The 21,445-nt window shown below is 46.1% G+C and overlaps 1 protein-coding gene across 2 annotated transcripts in view; it reads right to left on the bottom strand.

Moving 5' to 3' along the window:
* The window catches only part of LOC146859674 (astacin-like metalloendopeptidase), a 565,544-nt gene that overhangs the window by 146,429 nt on the left and 397,670 nt on the right, over window positions 1-21,445 (bottom strand). For both annotated transcript variants that reach the window (XM_085643427.1, XM_085643428.1), the window contains 2 exons: window positions 15,303-15,384; window positions 8,886-9,013 (listed from right to left, as the gene is read on the bottom strand). In XM_085643427.1, coding sequence (XP_085499553.1) covers window positions 8,886-9,013; window positions 15,303-15,384 — 210 coding nt within the window. The remainder of the gene's footprint in view (window positions 1-8,885; window positions 9,014-15,302; window positions 15,385-21,445) is intronic.

The following is a 21,445-nucleotide window of genomic DNA, read 5'->3' as shown; positions in this document are numbered from 1 at the left end:
ACCATAAGCCCCTCTTGTGGCTAAATCAGATGAAGGGTGAAAACCCCAAACTGCTTAGGTGATCCATTTCCGTACAGGGTATGGACTTTACAGTGGAGCACCGGCCAGGTACAGACCATGGGAATGCAGATGGTCTCTCCAGGTACTTCCACTTAGGACATGAAGACTAAACTGGTCAAGGCTAGTTTAATGTCCCTGCGTTTGGGGGGGGGGGGTTGTGTAGGAGAGTAGGGTCTGCTATCCTATGGTCACCCCACATTTTTGCTTTTTGCTTCACTGGTTTTTGATATATTAAGGCTGTGGGCCTGCTAATCAGACCCCCAGCCTGCTGTTCTCTCTAACTAAATTGACACTATGCACCCTAGGTGCATAACCAATTGGAAGTGGATCACCCTGTGAGCCCCTGTACCAGTGTACACTAGGTACCCAGGGCATTGGTGTATCTAAGGCCTGCCAGGGGCTGAAGCATGCATTATGCCACCCCAGGCTTGGCCTAACAAATTTGACACAACTGGCTGATCACTCAGCTGGGGTAAGTTGGTGTAACCACCTCTTACTTAGGTGTAGTATACCTATACCTAACCTTAAATGGAACACATGTTAACCTATCAGTCACTCCTATGGCAGGCCTTAACAATCCTGAAGGCAGAGTGCTTGGTTCCATGTGAGATGGTGCTCTGGCATGAGCTAAGCCTGTCTGCAGTGGTCGGAACCACTTCCTTCTACTGTTTCCAGATATCGTCATACCATATACTCTTAAGTGCATTATGAACCTCGCGGTTAAATGCTATCTTTGGTTTGGCTTTATCAAAACATGTCGAGTAAGGTGTCATACGAATTGGAATACTAACCCCTCGCCAATTCTGGCGACGGGGTTAGCATTCCACCCTTCTAGAGGGACACGACATGTACAGTACCTGAAACCCGGGTAAAATCAGACATAGCCTCAGCTCCACAAAATGGATGCTGCCACCACAGACACAAGTCTGCCCTCCTGCTGCTGGGAGTCCTTCCAGCTTGGGAGACGTGGACAAAGGGTTTCCTGCCAGGGGAGGTGCGAGCACCACCCCAGACAGGATTTTGTGTATTGGTCAGGTAGGGCTTGAAAGGAACCAGACATGCCTGAGGCTCACAAGGAGCCTCGGTGCATATGCCAGTTCAATCCGGTCCTGGGGCACACCAGCCCCGGACCTGGGGCGAGCTGGACAAAGGATTGGGGGTGTAACCACCCTCCTTCCTGGTCCCACCCTTAGGGAGGGACCTAGCAGGTAGTCCGGCCCCTAGAATCGCTTAAAGGTTGGAGCTGTGTCCTAAGACTTCAGACATCCTGGAATCAACTTAACCACAAGAAGAAGACGGGAACTTCGACGCTCTGCTGCACAGAGGACTGAAGGAAATCTCTCCTATGGTCAGGGAGTGACCATCTTGCTAACGCAAGCACCAACCAGCTATCGAATGTCTGCTTTGCCGCCGCCTCCTGCTGGAGCCCGAGCCCAGAGCCTGACAAGACCTGGACCTCCAGACCTCTCACCGCCCGATCCACAGTCCCTGCAAAGAAGGAAACCGTGGAGGCACCGAGACACGTGGAGCCAGCCATCTTGAAAGACCGATGACAAGCTGCAAGCGCAGCAACAGAGGCTCCCTCCAAGTTGTGCTTTGGGTCCTGAGAAACCCAACCACCGAGCAGCATCTGCACCAAAGGTGAGCCCTCCAGCATCTCCACGATCTGCGTGGGGCCCCTCTGCACTTTGCATCTCGACGCGCCTGCCCGGTCCCTGGCCCGTTGGCTAGTGGCCATTTTGGCGACCTATTTGAAAATCAACGATGCTGGTCTGGTTGCTCCAGACTGGCCCTAGCTGCTCTCCAAAAGAGCAGCCCCTCTGACCTTGCTGGTCAGAACCATCAGCTTTCTTGAACTTCCACGACTCCTGCCTTTGCCAAGGCTTGTTTGCTTCCTTCGAGTGGGACAGCTCGTGACTCGACTCCTGGACGTCGTCGACCTTCAGGGACCACGTGGCTGCGGAGACAAGCTACACCTCTTCACCTGTTTGCACCCGACATCGCCTGGTACCTACCTGGTGCCACGCCAGTCACTGGCTAGTGACCTTGAACACTGTCCCCTCTGCTTTCAGGTCTTCTACAACTCCGATCCACCCTTGGATCCACCGCATCTCTTGTGGACCGACCGCCTGCAGCAGCTTTGTTGACAGGCTCCATTTAATCGATAGAAGAAACCCGACGCACATCGAGACCTATGCACCCGCTTCCTGTGGGTGAGGTAAAGCTGGCACTCCGGTGCCCAAGTGTAGAGAATCATCTCTAGTGTCTGTGTTTCGAATCTTGAGATCGTAGTCTAACCAGAAGAACCTTTCTGCAGTAACTTTGTAACTTTTACGCACCCATTGAAAACCTATGGGAGCACGCGTGTGACTTTCCTCACTGCACACGCAACCCGTGGACCTCCTGGTCACTAACTGAAGTTAGCTCCTTGTAGGCCCAGCGATTCTAGAGGCCCTAGGCCTTTTCCCTTTCCTGTTCGTGGTACTTATACCACTATTTTAGTATATGGTTTGAGTGGCCACCAGGGCCCATCCATATAAAGAGCAACTTCTGTGTATTATAACATTGTCTTTTTAACGATTTGTGCTCCTGTGCTCATAAAGAGTCTAGGGGATACTTTGAGAAATAAATACATATATATTTTGAATATATATCTGTGTGGTGTCCTTTCATTGGTATAAAAGGGGGTTGCATTTGGTAAAACAGCTTGCTTAACACGCTTCACGAGTTTAGCCTCAAAGACTGCTTAGCCTACGCTACCACTAGGGCAGCTAGTCCGAAAAGGTTGACTTACAACCACGCCATAAGGGTTGCTTGGCATGGTACAAGGTGGTCACTTTAACTAGTGAACATCATATACCAGGCCAACTTCTGACATGGTGTGTCTATATTCAATTATTTTTCGCCTTATAATAAACCCACAAAAATTGAAATTCTGAATCTGTGGTCCTTTAGAGTATGACTAAATTGAAAGTATAACCTTGAATTGTTTTACTTCCCTCCGCCACATTTAGCAAGCAAATAAAAGACCATCAGTCTTAACTTTAATAGGGAAAGCAGGGAATACAATTTGGCGTAATCAATCTGAAACGTTGATTTCAATGGCACGTCCCTAAAAGAGCCCTCTGCTCTTTAGGAGCGAAGAAGTTGTTAGTACCCTCTTTTAAAAAAGTCAACCGTGGAGGGAGAAGTTTCGTTACCTGTGCCGCAAGGGCCTGGAATGATCTCCCTCTCCATATTAGAAATGCCACAGATCAAATGGCGTTTAGGAAAGGATTGAACACATGGCTTTTCAGTATGCTGGTTTCCCATCCTGTGTTCAGAGGGCAGTAGCTAGAACCAGGACACCCTCGGGTAACCGCTGCGCTTTAGAAATATACATAACATACCATTATTTTCAGTCCAGCCTTTATGTAGCTGGGTAACTCGAAATGACCAGTGCCCAGTACATACCTTTAACATAGCTGCCTGTACACGTTCACTGCCCTAGTAATGGAACTAGGCATCACAGGGCCATACCTGCTCATGCAGAGGTGCCCTCACATATACTACAATGCAGCCTGCCTTAGGCCTTCTGTAGGGGTGACGCACATACAGTATATGCAGTACATGCTGGCATGGTACACAGCTAGTATGCCATGTCGTGTTTTCAGAATGGCGTTCACCATTTCACTCATCCTGCAATGGTAGTGTGCATACAGATTGTGCAGGGGTCCCTTTAGGTGGCCTAATTAAAGCTGCTCCTCTCAGGAACCCTCTTTAGTACCCATGCACTGGTTACCATAGGCACCATTTACCAAGGACTTACAGGGGTGCTAAAGTCCTTACCAATTGGGTTACAATTGACCACATGTACAGTTGTAGGGGAAGAACACTGGCACTGAGTCTAGTTAGCAGGCTTCAGTGCATCCTCAGAGTAAAAAAAACAGCATCTAGTAGTTCTAGTAGCGCAAATGGTGGCAATGAAGTCCAGTTTCCTAAGGTGTTTACCTATCTTGCAAGACATTCTTACATCAGAATGCTTATCCCACGCCTGGAAGGAAACTGGCATTTTGGAGTTTAACAGGATTCAGTGCATGTGATCGGACCCTAAAATGGTGCATTTTTAATTGGTGCGTCCCCATTTGTCATAGCCTAACTTACTTGTAAGCACCTAGTATATGGTACCAGGTGTACCCAGGACCTGTAAGTTAGCGTGTCTCTTGTGGACTGCAGCACTAGTCATGCCCCTATGAGTATGACAAGGTAAAACACAGCTCCCAGCCTGCCACTGTAGACTGGAAGGTCAGTTTAAAAATGCTAACTCGACTTTACCATTTAAAGTAATGGCTAAGCCCAAACCTCCTTTTTTTGGTCGACCCTAGACAGCGTTTGCGCTGTCTGGAAGATCTGTTGTATGTATTTTGTGTGGGCTTTGGAGCATTACCCCAGGACTTGTCTGCTTTTGCTTAGGGATTACTTTTTTCTAGCAACTGCGTCTATTTAACTTTCTTGAAAGGCATTTTCTGAAGATAAATGAGGTACCTCTGGCATCAATATCTTAACTGACTCAGAAGAAGAAGCAAAGAAGGACTGCCCTGCTGCACCGAGGGACCAGCAAATAAAGGCTGCCCCATAGAGGACTGCATCCGGTGCACCCAGTAGCCAGTGAATAGAGGGACTGTGCCTGCCATGTCCTGCTCAAGGAAACGCTATCTCCAAGACCCCAGTCAAGCCACGAGAACTCCAAGGACCATCTGACTGCAGAACAGGGACACAACAGCTGAAAACGCCTGCTGGGGCAAGTTAGTTGCCCCAAGTCTTCAAGCCGCTACCAGTGCCACTGTGTAGTACAGAGGGCTAAGACCTGATGCACAGAGTTGGACCTTAGTTTTCTCAATCTGAGAGCACTGTCTGAGAGTTTCTGGGACCTTCAGAAGGTAAGTTATTGACGCAGGTAGGATTGGCCTGTGACTGTGATAACAGGCGACTGGTAGTCCAGTGGCAACTGCACTTCAGCCAGATCGGAGACGACTTTATAGGACATCAACCCTGTAACAAGGACCCCCTCACCATCTTCGTGGACCGAGGAATCCCTGCAGGAAGACCACCCCCTCCCTCATCGACCAAATTGATCCACAGAATCCTTTATCCCTTGCATCGGGATCACTCCATAGGAGCCCATTGCAACACAGAAGTAGTGTCTGGGACTGCTGAAGGACTGCTTCTCCTGTGGAGGTAACTGTTCTTGAGAATCTTGCTGGTTCCCCTGACTGTTGCCCAAAGTACTTCTAACCAACAACACTGACACTTCCCCAAGTTTTCCTTGAAAAGGTTTCTTAGTATCCAATTTGTTGACTTTGCCAAGGCTTGTTCACGGTTGAGTGAAATTGCTTAGATTCAATATTACTTGTAGAGTCTATATCTCAGGAACCCTCCAGTGGATTTGTTTAGTTCTAGTGTCTAAATTCTTGTAAAAATTCAGTTTATTTTTTTGAATTGGTGTCTGATTTCTTGATTGTCGTGTCGATTTCTTCTCCTATTGTTTTGGTGCCTTTTAAGTGCTTCACACTTGTTCCTCTGTGTAAGCTGCTCAGAGCCATAGCAACCGAGGGTTGAGCTGAGGGTTTTACAGGCGAAACCTAGTAGAACTAAAGGGGTTGGTCATTGTGTATTACATGGTGAGGCCACACGACCATCCATTATAATACACCCCATTTCCTCACAACATCTCTGGGAGCATATTTACTCTCATGTATTATAACACAATACGGGTGTAATGTTACATATGTTAAATCGATTAAGGAGAATAAAGTCACATTTTAATGAATTGCAAAACTAATTCGCACTTTTACATCATGTACTAGGACATTTTCAATAGATCCTAGGTGGGCAATTGGCTTATTGAATTTGTACTCTTTGTCTGTCAATGCCTCAAATGTCTATATGTATAATGTTAATATTTGATAAATATGATGGTGTTATTGGGTCTATTAGAAATTGTGTTTCTAGTTGGCAGAAGTATGCACCTTGTCCAAGTAGGGGCCACAATCCTAGTGAGGGTAAGTCAGTTACACACCATAAATTAACCTGTGCTCACCTTCTGGTAGGTTGGCATAGAGCAGGCAGGCTTCACTTAGGAGGCAATGGGTAAAGTATTTTTGCAACACTGAAAACATTTAAAATGACCAAAACACCACCCAAAAATTATTCACACCTATTTAGAAAAATAGAACTGAATTTATTGAACAAAACAATACCAAAACAACAAAACTTTAAAAAGTAGAACCAGAGTTATGAATTTTTGAAGAATATCTTGAATTATAATGCCTAAAAGCATAAAGCGCCAACCGGGGCTATCTGGTCATGCTTTACCAGGTAAATACAAAAGTTCAGGCCGAAGGTGATGGAGCGTGGGTCGGATAAGAGAACCAAGTTGGTCCCTCTGAAATGTACCTTAGTTGTGCCGTTAACGGAGCGGAGACGCATGAAGTAGGAGGCGATGCGTCAGCAGTGAAGTACAGAATTTGTAGGCAATGCAACATCGTTGAACCGGAGACTGTGGGCAGTGTAGAGGCTGGAGGCAAACAGACATGCAGACAGCGATGCAATGTCCTCAGTCCTTGAGGTAGCAGTGATGCATCAGCATCAAGCAATATGTGTTGGTTCTGACTGGCGCAACATTGTCTATTTGTGGATTTTGGGAGTTGCAACACTTTATACCCACTTCCAAGGGCCCAGGACTGAATTGGCACCACTTGGCAGGGCAAGACTCTCAGATGGCAGAGTCCAGGTGCTGTTTGAGGCTAGCAGACAAGCCCTTGGGGCAAATCTGGGTTCAAGTGATGCAGGTCCAGTCCTTCTCACCCAGGCAAGAAGGGCAGCAGGCAGGTCAGCACAGCAGTAAATCAGTTCTTCCAGAGCAGCAGTCCAGCATAGTGGCAGTCCTTGAGCAGCACAACAGTCCTTCTTCCTGGCAGAATCTTCACAGGTCCAGAAATATACTGAAGTGGTGGGGTCAGAGGTCCAGTAACTATACCCAGTTGTGCCTTAGAAGTGGGGGTGACTTCAAAGAAGGGTATTTGAAGTGCAGAGAGGTCCTTCCCCGGCTCTAGACCCACTAAAGGAGGTTAAGAAGTCCTTTGTATGGGGACAGGACAGAACCTATTCAGGTGTAAGTGAGGCAGTCCTCAGCTCTGCCCTCCCATCAAGGCAGTTAATGTCTCATTAAGGCCCATCAAGTCACACCTAAGCTCCCATTGTGTGTGGCTGTCTAGAGGGAATGCACAAGGCCCAGCTCTCTGCCACCACAGACATGTATTGCAGACAGGCAGCAGACACACAGGGCTGAGGGCAGACAAAATTCCAACTTTTTAAAAGTACCATTTTTTAAATTGTAATGATAAATCCGACTTTACCATTGAAGAGGATGTATCATTACAATTCCATAGGTACCTTAACATGACAGTTGTACCTTGTTCCACTTGGGAATCACACTTATTAGATGCAACAAAGAATCCCCAATGGGAGGGGTAGGCCTCACAGTAGTGCAAAACTAATCTGGAAGTTTTTCACTCTCTGGACAATTAAAACTTAAAAGTACATGTCCTACCTTTTAAATACATAGCACCCTCCCCTATGGGCAATCTCAGGGGCCTTTTGTATATGTACTAAAAGGGGAGTTTAAGGCTTGTTCAGACTTTCACATTCCAACACTGTACCTGCGTGATCTCGAAAGCTAATGAAGTATTCTGTCTTTGTACCTCTTTTGATGGCCATGTCAAAGGTTTCATTACATTCAAAAATTGATCATCATGGCATGTGAATGGATGGAGGCCACACTGATTTGATAAATTTGTTGTGTCTACTTGAAAATACTCCAGTAGCTGGAAACAGCTGGAAATTCAACACATTTTTTAAATGTCTTCTTGGTGAGCCAATTACAGTGCACAGTTAAGGGTAGAGGTACCTGGTTGGAAGCGTGCTTGACATGTTCAGAATTGTACGTACTATGCAGTCGCTCGGAGGAGGCTCCCAGGCCTCTTCTCCTAGATGACTCCTGCTGCCACCTGTCTTACTGCCCTCTATCTTTCCACCTCACCATCCATGGTTCTCTTTACCCATTCTCCAAACGTACTTCTGATGCCACTGTTGAGTAGATGTCCCATTCGCATTATGAAGCAACTTTACATTCACATAGACACAGTCACACCTTGCAGCGGATTTTGAAAATGCTTAGTTAGAATTCACCACGTATAAATATCGTTTGCGATAGGCAACTGTTGCTGCGAGCCCCAATGCATACACATATTGCGAGCTCTTTATATGTCACAAGAGAAAGGTGGCACCAACAGGGGCATCCTCCCTCCTTGTAACTCAGAATGGAATGAAAAAAAAGCTATGTCCTGGACTTGGAAGGGCTGCTTGAAACTACCAATGCTGACTTCTTCACCAGAACAGCCAGTGACCACTCACCAAGTGAAAGCTGCCCTTTTTGTACAACTTTCACTGTGCATGTGCAAACGTCTGGCTTTAACTGAAGCAGATTGCCATCCCAATGAACCAAGGGCACCTGCAGACTCCCTCCCACCACTGATGTTGCTTTCACTTTGCTGCACTCAGCTGATACAAGCGTCATTATTATTGATGGGGGAGGCCATGTTTGTCTCAGTGCACACCACCATTTTGTCCTGAGCCCAATTCATAGATCAGGAGGGCTGGAGAGGGCTGGTTGTAACGCAGCCCCATTCTATGATAAGTTAGCACAACAACAAAGACTCGCTCCTACATGTGGCTGCTATCTGCTGCTGCTTCTAACTGTTTAATTATGAGAGGAGAGAACTTACTGCAGTTGTACAGCTTGTTGACTTTAGCCACATCTAGGTTACTGAGTCCATTCCGCTGTCCAATTTCTACTGTGGGGTCCGGTTTTGGAAGCATGCTTGGTTGCCCAGACGTGTTTGAATATGCATATCTGCAGGAATCAATCAAAAGCTTGCATCATAAACTTAAATCTGTTTCATATGGAAAAGGTCAAGAGAGATGCTGGATGTGAGAGTATGTGGTGTTAGGGTCAGAACTGCTGATTTTTGAACTGGGGAATCAGGTTGAAGTCTGGGTGTCGGCTCAACATCCTGTCATTCTGGACAAATCAATTTATCTCCCCTTGTGTGTGTAATGTTACTGGGGCTCATGTGAAGCACACCAATACCTTTGGTTCAAGTTTGTGCTATATAAAACTGAAAAAAAAATGATAGACATTGAATCACCTCACGGTTTAAACACAGTGGAGAAAATGCGCTTCATCTAGTTGAGGTGTAGCATAAGTACAAGAAGGCTAGACAGTCAAATACCTTACAGTTCAAACAAACTACAAGGCTTACTCAAGCAGAGGTGTGGCTTAGTACAAAAGTTATGAAATGTGACTGGTAAATGCACGGAACCACCTTCCGGAAACAATCAATTCAATATGTTACTTATTTAGTTAATTCTTTACTGAGCAAGAGACAGCACAGGGTGAAACTCCAGAAGGCCAGCTACGAGTGTGGTCTGCTGTGGTTTATTGTGTCCACTAGGGAGAATATAGGTTTTGGACAGTGAAACTGCGATACAGAATATGGCAGCTCATCATAGTTATAGTTTAATTAGTGTCTAATGGTATCTATTGGTTTAATTGGTATTTTTGACTGCTAGAACTTCCACACATATGTCTGTGAAATATATATAAACTAATATACACAACGGTATGGGTTGTGACTGGACCCAATAAAAACCATTTGCAGCTGGTCAACTGGAATTTTGAATAGGGACACACTGTCGAATTGTAAGAACATTGTTAAAATAGCTATGTCTGGAAAACAACATTTTATGTATTTTTATGTAATTCATGCAAAGCTTAAAATAATTATATATTTATTTTTAAAATATGATTTAAAAACGTACAAATGTTACACACGTATTCATGGCCCAGTGCTGGGAGTGTTAAACAGAACTTACCTGTTAACATAACAGCTCTTGACATGAATAAATAAGATGCAAATCTAGACAAATTAGTTCCAAGGTAGTAAATGTAGAGAGGCGTAAAAACTACTTCATCTGAGACTCCAACAAAAAATCCCACATTAGTGCACCAACGAGCAGGCCTTTAGCGGAGTACACCTTAGTTAAAGGAGTTACAGAGGAGCCCCAATGAGAGCCATAAAAATGAAGAACATTTGCTGCAATTGAGTTCTTCGACTTTGTCTAGCAGGCTGGTGACCATAAATTTCTATACATTTACTCATCAGTTTTCCGTAGTCGCTTGGGCCCCACAGAGGAATGTCCATTAAACTAGAATTTTTTTAATGCATTAATGTTGGTCTTTTTTAGATTAATCAATGTTTTCTTAGCTGAATAAGAGCATAGCGACTCCAAAGGAAGGTCACAACGAGGCCTAGGTGGAATTTCAATTACACCAGAGTAATCTCAGTAATTCCATGTTACACACTCTTTGACACTATGATAACTATGGAATTACTCCTATTCACACAATTATGAGTAATTTGGAGGGGAAATTCCTACCATCAGAGCACATTTAAACTCGCATCAGTTTTAGACGCAATTGTGCATTTTGTGCTAAGAAAATAGTGATAAATGTTGGAAATAAGCTGGGGGAAATCCTACCCCAACAGCACATTTAGCAAGCGCAAGCGACATGACGTAAAGTGTTCAGGGTCCACCTCCATCTTTTGTAGCCCCGACTCCATTTTAGTTCATGGAGGCCGTCATCTTCCTTAACTTAGACAATGGTTGTCACCATATTCCTTGATTTATGTAGAATCATAGTTATGTCTGCATTTAAAAACAGATTTCGCCAGACCTTATCTTTCTAGGAACTGTGATATTGTCACGTTCTTCTATTAATGACATGGTAGCAATATCTAACGTGAATAATGTCTGAATGACGTCTGAATTGATGCCCTTTTACCTTATATATTCATAAGGAAACATCTGGAGTGCATGCCTTGATGCACATAACATATGTCAGACATTCCTAAACTTATGTCTGAAATTCTAATTTGTGAAAAGATTTAGTATATAAGGACTGCCACTCGGCCACTTGTCAGGAGAGGTCCTTCGCCCAGGTAATCGCCCAAGATTCTTCGAGAAATGGCCTCACCTGCTGCCAGCACACTTCACAAATGATGCATATCATCTGATGACTGAATCTGATAAAGTTCTGGAGGAAAACCGACTTAGTGTTACAGTGGTGGTGGTGGTTTCCCTTCACGGGTAACACTGCCTTCGCGTCTCCGCCGATAAAGACGTCTTTTGCTGTCAACAAGGTATGCACTCCTTGAGATGGCTTTTCTCCCTGAGAAAGCCAAACTGCTATTTGTTCTGCCTTCGATGCTCTCATAGTCAGTGCTTTAAATGGGCCGGTACTCACCGGTACAGAGTACCGGCACTTCTTATTTTTACCAAGCCAAGTACCGGCACTTCTCCACTGTCAAGGAGAGTACCGGCACTTCTCCACTGTCAAGGAGAGTACTGGTACTCAGAATCAGATTGATGCGTTGGGCACTAGACAGGAGCCCGAGTGCCAACTGTGAGTCGTTTTTTTTGCCAGCATGTTTGCCGTCTGTCAGTATTATTCAGCTGTGGCGGCCTATTGGAGACATGCCATAAGGGCAAGAGGGCCTCTGCACCGTTCCTACCCAAATGGAAGCTCTCCTTATCCTCACCACATCCCTGCCAGGTGTCGATGCTGGGTCCGCCTGTTAGTGTTTGGGACATTGGCGAGGGCCTGTGTCTGACCGGCCAAGGAGGAATCCAGTAAAAAGAGCCATGTTCACCCCTTGGCCTCCCACTGGGGTCTGACTGTCAAATCCACCCCCACCCAGCCAGCCCGCCTGCTGGGGCGTTGATTCCATAAAGGGCAGCAAACCGTAGAACTGCCGGCGGTGATATATAATAACACAAGATTAAGACAGTGTCCAAATTAACCGAGAACAGAGAGGGGGCACAGGAAGCTGCACCCACAGGTGTGTCCTTGGGAATGAGGGCACGTCCTCCCCGCCTCATATTTTAGGAAAGAGCTTCTTAACTCAATATCGCACACCTCAACACCGTACAAGCAGACCCCTCGGAATGCTGGCAGCCGGTAGAGTGAGTAGAGAAATGTTATGCTAAATGCACCCGCATAGCGCTTAGTACCGCGTGCGTAGTAACAGCAGCGCTTAAATGGTTCGTAGATGCAGATAAGAGCAAGATCATGGAAGACGGAGACGATAAATTGCTAATGCTGAAAGTCAGATTACTCACCGGTGGCACGTTTAGTGCAATGTGTAACGGAGTGGAGCGGAGGACAACTGTCGGTCCCGAAACATAAGAGCAGCCCGGGGGTCCGGAGATGGGGAATCCCTCCTACTACGGTGCCTTTCTGCAGCCTGGGTCCCTTGGAGCAAGACCGGGGTGGGACGCTTGGCAGAGCGGCGCTGCATGCCTCTTGTATGGGGTGGGAGTTTGTGCAGCAGCAGGTATCAAAGGCAGGTGCCTCCGACCAAAGACCCCACTAGTCCAAGCACTCCAAGGTCGAGTCAGGCAGAAAGAAGCGCGCGCAGGTGGCACCCGAGGTGAGGCGCGCATCATTTAACCTCTGCACAAAACGCATTGGCGGAGACGTATTTTATAGTTTTAAATGTTGAGTGCGTGGAACATGGGGGGAATTTGAGTGCGAGGCTGACCCTCTGAAAAGTGCCCAGGTGAGGTGGAAGAGATCAAATGACCTCTCCATGGGAGGCCAGTATTGTGCTTCCCCTGACCTCTATCTGGTCTCTGCATGCGCTCGGGACCCTGCTGTGCTTACTGTCTGCCACTACGAGCTCTCCGGTCGTGGGACCTTCTGTCGACGGGAAAGGAGGGAGAATGGGGGTGAGTGAAGGTGAAGAGTGAGGTGGAAGGAGCAGAGAATTTAAAGTAGGAAAAGATAGAGAGGTAGAAAGGGGAAGGACAGATAGATAGGGGAGAGATCCAGACGGTTATCGAAAGCAGAAGAGAGGCGCGGAGATGGGAGATTGGAAATAGAAAGAGTGATGGTAGAGAGAGTGATAGGATGCAATTGGGGTAAAGAGAGTGGGACAGACTTAGCTACAAACTGGAGAGAAGGGAGTGCGGGAGCGATCACAAGATTAGAGATGTGAAAACAGATAGAGAGTGTATGTCTCTGGGAGAGAAACAAACTCGTAGAGGAAGAGAATCAGCAGGTATTTGAAAATAAATGCGTGGAATGTTGTTGTTTGTGTGTGTGCAATCTTGAATATATAAGGATTGCTTCAAATGCAAGCAAGTAGGAACATTACAATTATTATAATATTAAGAAGCTGCAAATCTTACAAAACAAGAAAACATGAACATTTGGTGTTTGGCTTTAATTTTGTGTAACGAGTTAACACATTTTGTTTTTATTCAGACATTTCTATCATGTTATTTTCTATCCTACAACCCGTGTAAGTGCCAGAGTCCCTCCTGTCCTAGACATTGATTATTAGCCTGAGAGTGATAAAAGTACTGTTGATGGTTTGGCTCATTCGGGGTTTTAGCTGCTGATCTGCGCGTGTGGGAAGGTTGAGACCACTGTCCAGGGCAATGCAAGGGCACCATGAATACTCTATAGAAGTGTTTTTGTATCATCATGTCTCGCTCCGCCTCTAACCCCGCCCACTAGCCACGCCCCCAGCTCAAATTAATGAGTACCTGCACTTATTTTTTCCCATTTAAAGCACTGCTCATAGTATAGCGCATAAATGTAGACATTAGGGTGTTATATTCTAAATGACATTTTAAATGATATTTTAATAACGCTAGAAATGTTAATTTTATCAAATTATCATTTATAACATGTCTTGTTGCTGTTTCTATAATATTCTGTGTAATTGTTTTAAATGCATTAAAATGGAGAATGCTCCCAGTCAAGCAGAGATACCTTGAACAATACAGTAATCGTGTTCGAGTTTCATAGATAATTTCTCTAGAACTGGCGAGCTGGAAAGTTTGCGGCGAGGACCTGGAAACTTTCCAAGGCGGTGCACCAAGCTTGATGTAAGTGTGACTACAGGTGGTCACCCCCATACCTTGCCAGTTCTAGAGAAATGATCTATGAAACTCGAACACGATTAGTGTATTGTTCAGTGTATCTCTGCTTGACTGGGAGCATTCTCCACAGGTACCAGAGGTAGGATCAGAGATGTCCTCCCGTATTAGGACCCGAAGGGTCCTGATGAATGCAGAGTGACCCTTTCTTTTGGGCACACTCCAACGGCAGAAACATGTCGACACTTTGGCAGTAAAGGAGGGGTGAAGGAATCTTAATTTTCTCCTTTCACTTCCATCCTTCACGTTTTTAATCTAGCGAGATGGCCCTGGAATACATTTGGCAAGGGGGTACACATCAGAGCAAGTTTTAATCTTCACTGGCTGCACCTTTTCTTCGGTGATCCCAAAACTGTGCATTTGTTTGTGTTGTCTTCCCCTCCCTGCTGCCCCGCCCCAGGCGTTGGTCTGCACGGGGGTGTCTGTAGCACGCCCTATGATGAAGCATGCTACAATTCTGTGAGTGAGGGCAGTTTTTCCACATTGGACACGTGCCTTTGTTTCCTATGTATACACATGTTATATACTTCTCCCCTTCCCTACTCCTTTGTGTGTTATTCAGTGACTGAACGGAGAGGCTGGAGTAGGGAGCTATCCTCCCTCCCCGCCTTTTTGTGGATATTTAATGTAAGATCTCCCACAGATGGACAGTTGGTATTCTGGGCCGCCTCCACTATCCAAAGCAAGGAATCTGACTTCACTTACTTCTAATTAAGTGACTTCCCTCACAGTGTATCACGGCTCAGGATATGAGGTGTTGCACAGTCAGATCCAGGGTCCAAACCTGCAACTTAATCGGCTCTGCAGGTTTGAAAAGAATATAATATCTCGGCTCATGATCACTCTGAAATTAATATGATGCCAATATTTGCTCCACTCTAGAATAGTCAATACCTTTATCCATTTTTGGCCAAAGAGATTATTTAAGTGACACATTATAAAACTGTAAAGTGGCGTAAAGCAGCTCTGAAGGAAGATGAGGTTCATGTATGGCACAGTTGGGTATGGATTTTACTTTGCAAGGAGGTGGGGACAGACTTAGCTTTTGTGCTTCTCTAATAAAAGAACGTTTTCTTAACCTGATATCTCTTTTCATGCAAGCCCACAACCCAACCACACGAGCAGCACCTTACCTGTTATAGTGCATCACCGATGCATAGTCATATGGAAGGCCCAAGGTATTGCCGTCATCTTTTGCAAAATTGCTCCAGTCACCTGCATCGGATGAGACAAACAAATTAGCCATCTGTAAAGTAACACTTCTATTTTAACACTGCCTAATCAATACAAAGCCCCCTTCTAAATACTCTTCTGGAATCATGTTTTGGTGTCATTCATGGAATCCATTTTGTTTTGCTTAGTTCTGTGATATTCGGTGAGGATAAGGCGTGTAGAAGGTGCACAGCTTATACATGACCTTTTGTGAACTGATGTACTCTGTTGAAGTAGACAGCTTCTAATGTAACACAATGCAGGGCTTGCTCATAGGCATCACCTGTGACTTGCAATTGCACCCTAGCTCAGAAACAAGAGATGTTCGGCCCTGTTAGCACACCATATATGGATGGGACAAAGGGTCCACCACTTATAGGCTTTCTTATTTGCGTATGCAATGGCTGGCTCTATATATACCAAAGTAAGGTATAGTGTGCACAGAGTCCAGTGGATCCACAGAGGCTACACAGAGGTTAAAGTAGATCATACCTTACTCCCTTTTGTGGTGGTGTGGTTGAGCAGTCAGGCTTAACAGAGGGCTGTGTTAAGCATGTGCTGTAGACACTCAGTAATAAATGGTTATACACTCAAAGACTGAGTCAAAAAGCAATTATTTGTTCAAAAAATATTACTTTGGTACTTTTGTTTATTTATTTTTATTACATTTTATTTAAAACAGCTATGTACACATACAGGCTTCCTTACCGATTACATGCTTTATAGAGTCAATGAATTACAGAGTTTGAGCGCATCCTATACACAACAGCTTCCAATATAGATATATGTTTTGCCTCAGTCTTGTCATCCTGCATTGAAATCACGGGGTTCTGGAGCGCTCACAGCACAGAAAAGAAAATGAAGGAACGAAGAAAAAAGGAGGGAGGGGTGAAAGGGCCTGCCTCCTCCTATTGTGTACTATTATTCCAGCGTTGCATCCGCCATTCATATGTTATTGTTCTCTTTGGGTCCCTGCAAGCATCCCCTAGCCCCACTGGTGTAACGAACCTTGAGGGGGCCTCCCTGCAAGGCACCAGGGGGGGGCCCCCTCCGGTCTCAATCAGGAGTCCTGTAGTCAGAGTTATGTGCTGAGGGGGCACCCTAGAGCTTGGGGGCTCCCGCACCGCGGGGGCTGCGGGGGCCTGTTTTACACTCCTGCCTAGACAAGGGAGGGGGATCTCTCTGATCCTGTGCTCTCATCCGGAGTTACATTAGATGTCCCTGGGGCATGCCTGTGTGGGCATAAGTTCCAAGTAGGGAGACAGCTGCCATGGCAGAATGCAGAGTCTGAGCAAATCTGTTTCCCGGGGTACCCGACGGAGGCCCCACTATATCGCAATTAGGTGTTTAGCAAGAAGCAGGAGCATGAACACTAGCATTCTTCCACCCGCAGGCACACTCTTCACACAACCAAGCAACACTATCAGGGGACTACGCTCCATGGGGAACTCTAATATCTCGTCCATAGCCTTCACATAACCAAGCAACACTATCAGGGGACTACGCTCCATGGGGAACTCTAATATCTCGTCCGTAGCCTTCACATAACCAAGCAACACTATCAGGGGACTACGCTCCATGGGGAACGCTAATATCTCGTCCGTAGCCTTCACATAACCAAGCAACACTATCAGGGGACTACGCTCCATGGGGAACTCTAATATCTCGTCCATAGCCTTAAAGATGGTCCCCCAGTACTGACTAATTCAATGACAATCCCAGGCCAAGTGCAGGAAGGACGCCGCCTGGGCCCTACATCTCACACATCTCGAATCCTCACTCAAGCTGATCTTGTGTAGCCATTCTGGCATTCTATATAGCCTATGTGAAAACTTAAAATGAATCAGGCGCAGTCTATTATTGGGGGAGAGCTTGTGCTCAGTACAATGCCCACTGATCCTCTGAGATAGGTATGCCCAGTTTTAACTCTCACTCCCGCCAAGCCCCAGGTACACATACGGGCGCCAGGCATGCCTCATATAGCTGTGTGATCAGTTTGCGGGGCGAAGAGTTAGTTAGAAAGTCCTCCAACACCTGGAAGGTAGGTGGCACCCTCGGGAAGGAGGTAAAACTAGCACAGAATGCAGCTCGGAGCTGATAGTAAGTCATTCTGTCAAGCGCATCCAGGCCCTCCCCTGCCACTGCTCTGCCCGGCTCAATGAAGGTGTCCCGCGGAAACGCATCTCCCATTGTATGAAGCCGGAGTTTCCTCAATCTAGTACACAACCCTGCTTCTGCTGAGAACGGCAGTGTGGGGTTTCTGAGCAGTGGCTCAGAGGGGGTGTACATAACCTTCAGTCACTGCGTCTCAGTCCATGCCAAACCCACACCGTGCAGCCAATCGTGTCCACCCTAGATTGTGGTCTGGGCTGTGTTCTGTACAGGGTTGTATTCAGCGGTGTTGGAACCATTTGATCATGCTCCAGCGCCATATTTGCCATAAATTGCATAGGGTATATCCAGTGAAAACCCAATTAGGTTTGAGAGCAATTACAGTAAAGATCCATTTCTGGAGCGCCCTATCCTCCCTTGCCATTGTTTGTGGGCTAGTTGTTTGCCGGCCCAGGCAAGAGATATCTAGTTTGATCGCAATCTATGTCTGAAGGCGTTACAGAGAGGGAGCGGAAGGTTAATGAATAGACAAAGGAATTTGGGGAGGATGAACATTTTGGCCATTGCCAGTTGCTCGCCAGGGACATCGGCAGTCCCTCCCATTGCTTCATTCGGCTCTTCATCCACTCTATGAGTCTGCCATAATTGGAGCACCCTAGTTCCTAAACTCTGCACCTTAGCCAGATTCCTAGGAATTTCACAGGACCCTCCCCCCCAACAGAGTGGATACTCCGATTGGAATCATATTGTATCCGTCGTCAGTGCAGATTTCCCCCAATTTATATGTATGCCCAAGAGTCCTCTAAACAATGCAGACTCCCTGATTAGGGTATGATGAAATGTCCTTGTGGTCTTCCCTATATAGGCATGACGACCCGCCCAGTTAAGACACGCATGTTAGAACACAAGAGTAGCTTTCGATGCGCTAAAACCAATACTAAAATGACTACTCATTATCACCTTGAACACCATGCCCCAAACTCCTTCCAATGGATTGTCCTTGAAGCACATCCTCAAATGTCACAAAGAAGCCTCTTTAGACTCGAACAGCGGTGGGTCCTTAGAATGGCTGCTGATACTACGGGCCTCAATGAGGAAATTCCTTGGAGTATGTTGACCTGATTTCACCAATTTTGCTCTCCCCACCCTTACACTCCTCGAGTTGCTGCATCCATTTGATTGTACCCCCTAAAAATATTTTCATTCCTGCTAGTAACTATGAGTGTTGTGTGTGGTTTCCTTTAAGTATGAACTCCTCAGTTTCTTCGTGACTTTACAGTCCCTTGCGCGCCACTTCGACCCCAATGGAGTCTTTTACGAAACCCGAGTGCCCCCTGTACATCGCCAATTTGTTATGATCTGGCGCGTGTCGTTTTTCACTGACCTTGGGTTGCCTTCGCGTTGTTTTACATTTCCATGACAACGAGCAGGACGCGCAGCTCCGTACGTTTTGGGCTGTTAGCGCTCTAGCATGCTCTACGTCAGCACGCTCTCTTCCGGCTTCACCTGCCTCTCGCGTGAGCTTGCCGGTGGGGGGCGTTATACAGGCATGGTTTGTACACACGCCACCAGTCTACAGCGGCTGGCGCGTTACTAGGTGGACGGCGTCTTCGGAGTCACGGAACCGTGAGTACAGAAACAGGATACTGAGAGCGTCTCCATTGACGTTAATGCTTCCGTTCTTCTCTCATGCAATGTCTTTAATTATTGCACCACGCTGGTCCCACAAATGCGTTGTTGGTCCGCGCGGTCTACAATGGCTATACTAACTTTCCCTTGTTCCCCTTTTTCCCCCCAGTGCTTGGGAGGTCGACCTTTGTAGCTCCCATACTGGTGGAAACATTCTTATTTGATTATTTCTCTTCGCTTGCCTCATGGCAAATTGGAAGCTTCATTACCATAGCTTTCCCTTCATTGTGTCGAGGCGGTCGACACGGAGTTATTTACCGCTTGTCCTGCGAGTAGTAAGACAGTAGTGGTGCTTGTAATTCCGCTTTCCGGACTGCTCCCAACCATGTTGGATGCATTTGTTCAACAATTTGTAATTGTTCGGTATCCTCTTTGTTTCCCTCATCCCAGGACACTAGAATTTAGTGTGTACTCCCCCCGGCCCTGTATGCAGCACAGCCCAGGAGGGTGAGTTTTTTGGATGACTTATCTATTGTAATCTGATGGGTTCTGGTATCAATTATTGGATATTGTGCCTCCTCCTTGTATTTGCTTTTGGTTCTTTACAAGTCCTCCATACATTGCTCAATAGCTTTGCATGCCACGGTTGGCTTGACACCGCCATTTGTCTTAAGTAACTGTTGTTGCAATGCTAATGTTGTTTTAAATTTTACTTGTCGTTAACATTTTTTACTTGTTGTTATTTTCCTTCTCTGCAGGTGTGCTTTTTAGCTACGGTACCACACTTTTTTAGGGTGCTGTATGCGTGCTCACCACTTAATCTCTTATAGACATTGGGCACCACCAAAGAGGTGTAGGTAGCCGCAATAATTCCCCGGTCCTGATGAATTGCCATTAATTATATACAAAGGCAAGAAACATGTTGACCTATTGATCACGTCAGCACATACACTCACTTAACTACTGGTGTCACATGTGCGGACTATACATTTTTTAACCAGGATGGTGACCACACTGTATTAAAATTATTTAGTGGATCACCTACCCCTGTTTTAATCTCTTCACTTCAACCTCATATGCACCTACACTCACTTATGTCTTAATATTGTTTTTCCCACCCCACACACACATCACTCACCGGCGTTGGAATAAAAGATCTCCGCTAGGAAGGCCCTATTAGGTGCCTGATCGGGCATTGCACCCGCCGGCCCGATAAGGAGCAAAGACCCGGTGATGAAGAAAGACACCCGCTTGTTGGGTGTGTGAGGGTCTTCTTTTCCAAACAAGGAGTAACTTTCACTCCTGCTATTCACCACAGTTCCCTGTTACCACCGTGTTACCCCCTTGCTATTCTGTCACACCTTGCATTCACGTTAGGAACTGCATACCTTCTGTTTTTACGTTTTCCCTGATTAGGGTGTCAAGCTTTTCTGCAGGGCGTTTAACATACAGAGTCATGTCACCTGAAAATAAAGAGACAAGTATCAACACCGGCATGAAATGCAAGCCCGCGGTGTGCATTATGCTGCCTTAACCGGGCAGCTAGGGGCTCCATGGAGATGGAAAATAAAAAGAGTGACAATCGGCATCCTTGTCCTGTGCCCCGGGAAACTAGAAATGGAGGAGTTATTACACTATTGACTCTGATCCTCACCATGGGATTGGCATATAGAAGAGCGATCAGATTGATGAATTTGGAACTTATACCTAGTCGGTAAAGAAGTGCAAACAAATAAGGCCATTCGAGTGAATAAAATGTTTTGGTGGCATCCCCAAAATTCGCTGCCGCCTGGAGCAAGGGTCAATTTCCTGCATTGCACCAAAAAAGTGTGCAAGTAGTGAGACGTAGCCCCGCCAGGGACAAAGCCGCACTGGTCAAACCACATTATAAGGGGTAGTTGTGGGAGAAGTCTTGATGCAATGAGTTTGGCTAGGATTTTGTTGTCCAGGTTAATCATAGACAACGGCCTGAAGGAATCACAGTTTAAAATCGTGATGATGAGCGCTTCACGAAACGACGGGGTAAGTTCCCTCTTCATAAATGTTTATGAGATGCAGTGGATACAGTGATGCATATTCTCTATAAAATGCTGCTGACCCTGGCCACCTATTCCTCTGAGAACAGGTGACCTGCCACCCTCAAAGATATGATTACACCTTATAAAGCCCACAGAAACCTCCGCTCGGACAACGAACATCTGGCCACAGTTCCAAGATTCAAGAAGTCGCGCACCGGTGGACGCCGCTTCTCGGTTAAGGCCTCCTCCACATGGAACGCACTTCCTCGTCTGCTGCGTCTGGAACCCAGCCACACACTTTTCCG

Source organism: Triturus cristatus, chromosome 3_1 (genome assembly GCF_964204655.1).
Source record: "Triturus cristatus chromosome 3_1, aTriCri1.1, whole genome shotgun sequence".
NCBI lineage: Eukaryota > Metazoa > Chordata > Amphibia > Caudata > Salamandridae > Triturus > Triturus cristatus.
The sequence above is the reverse complement of the archived record's forward strand: the minus strand, read 5'-3'. Positions and strand labels throughout refer to the sequence as shown.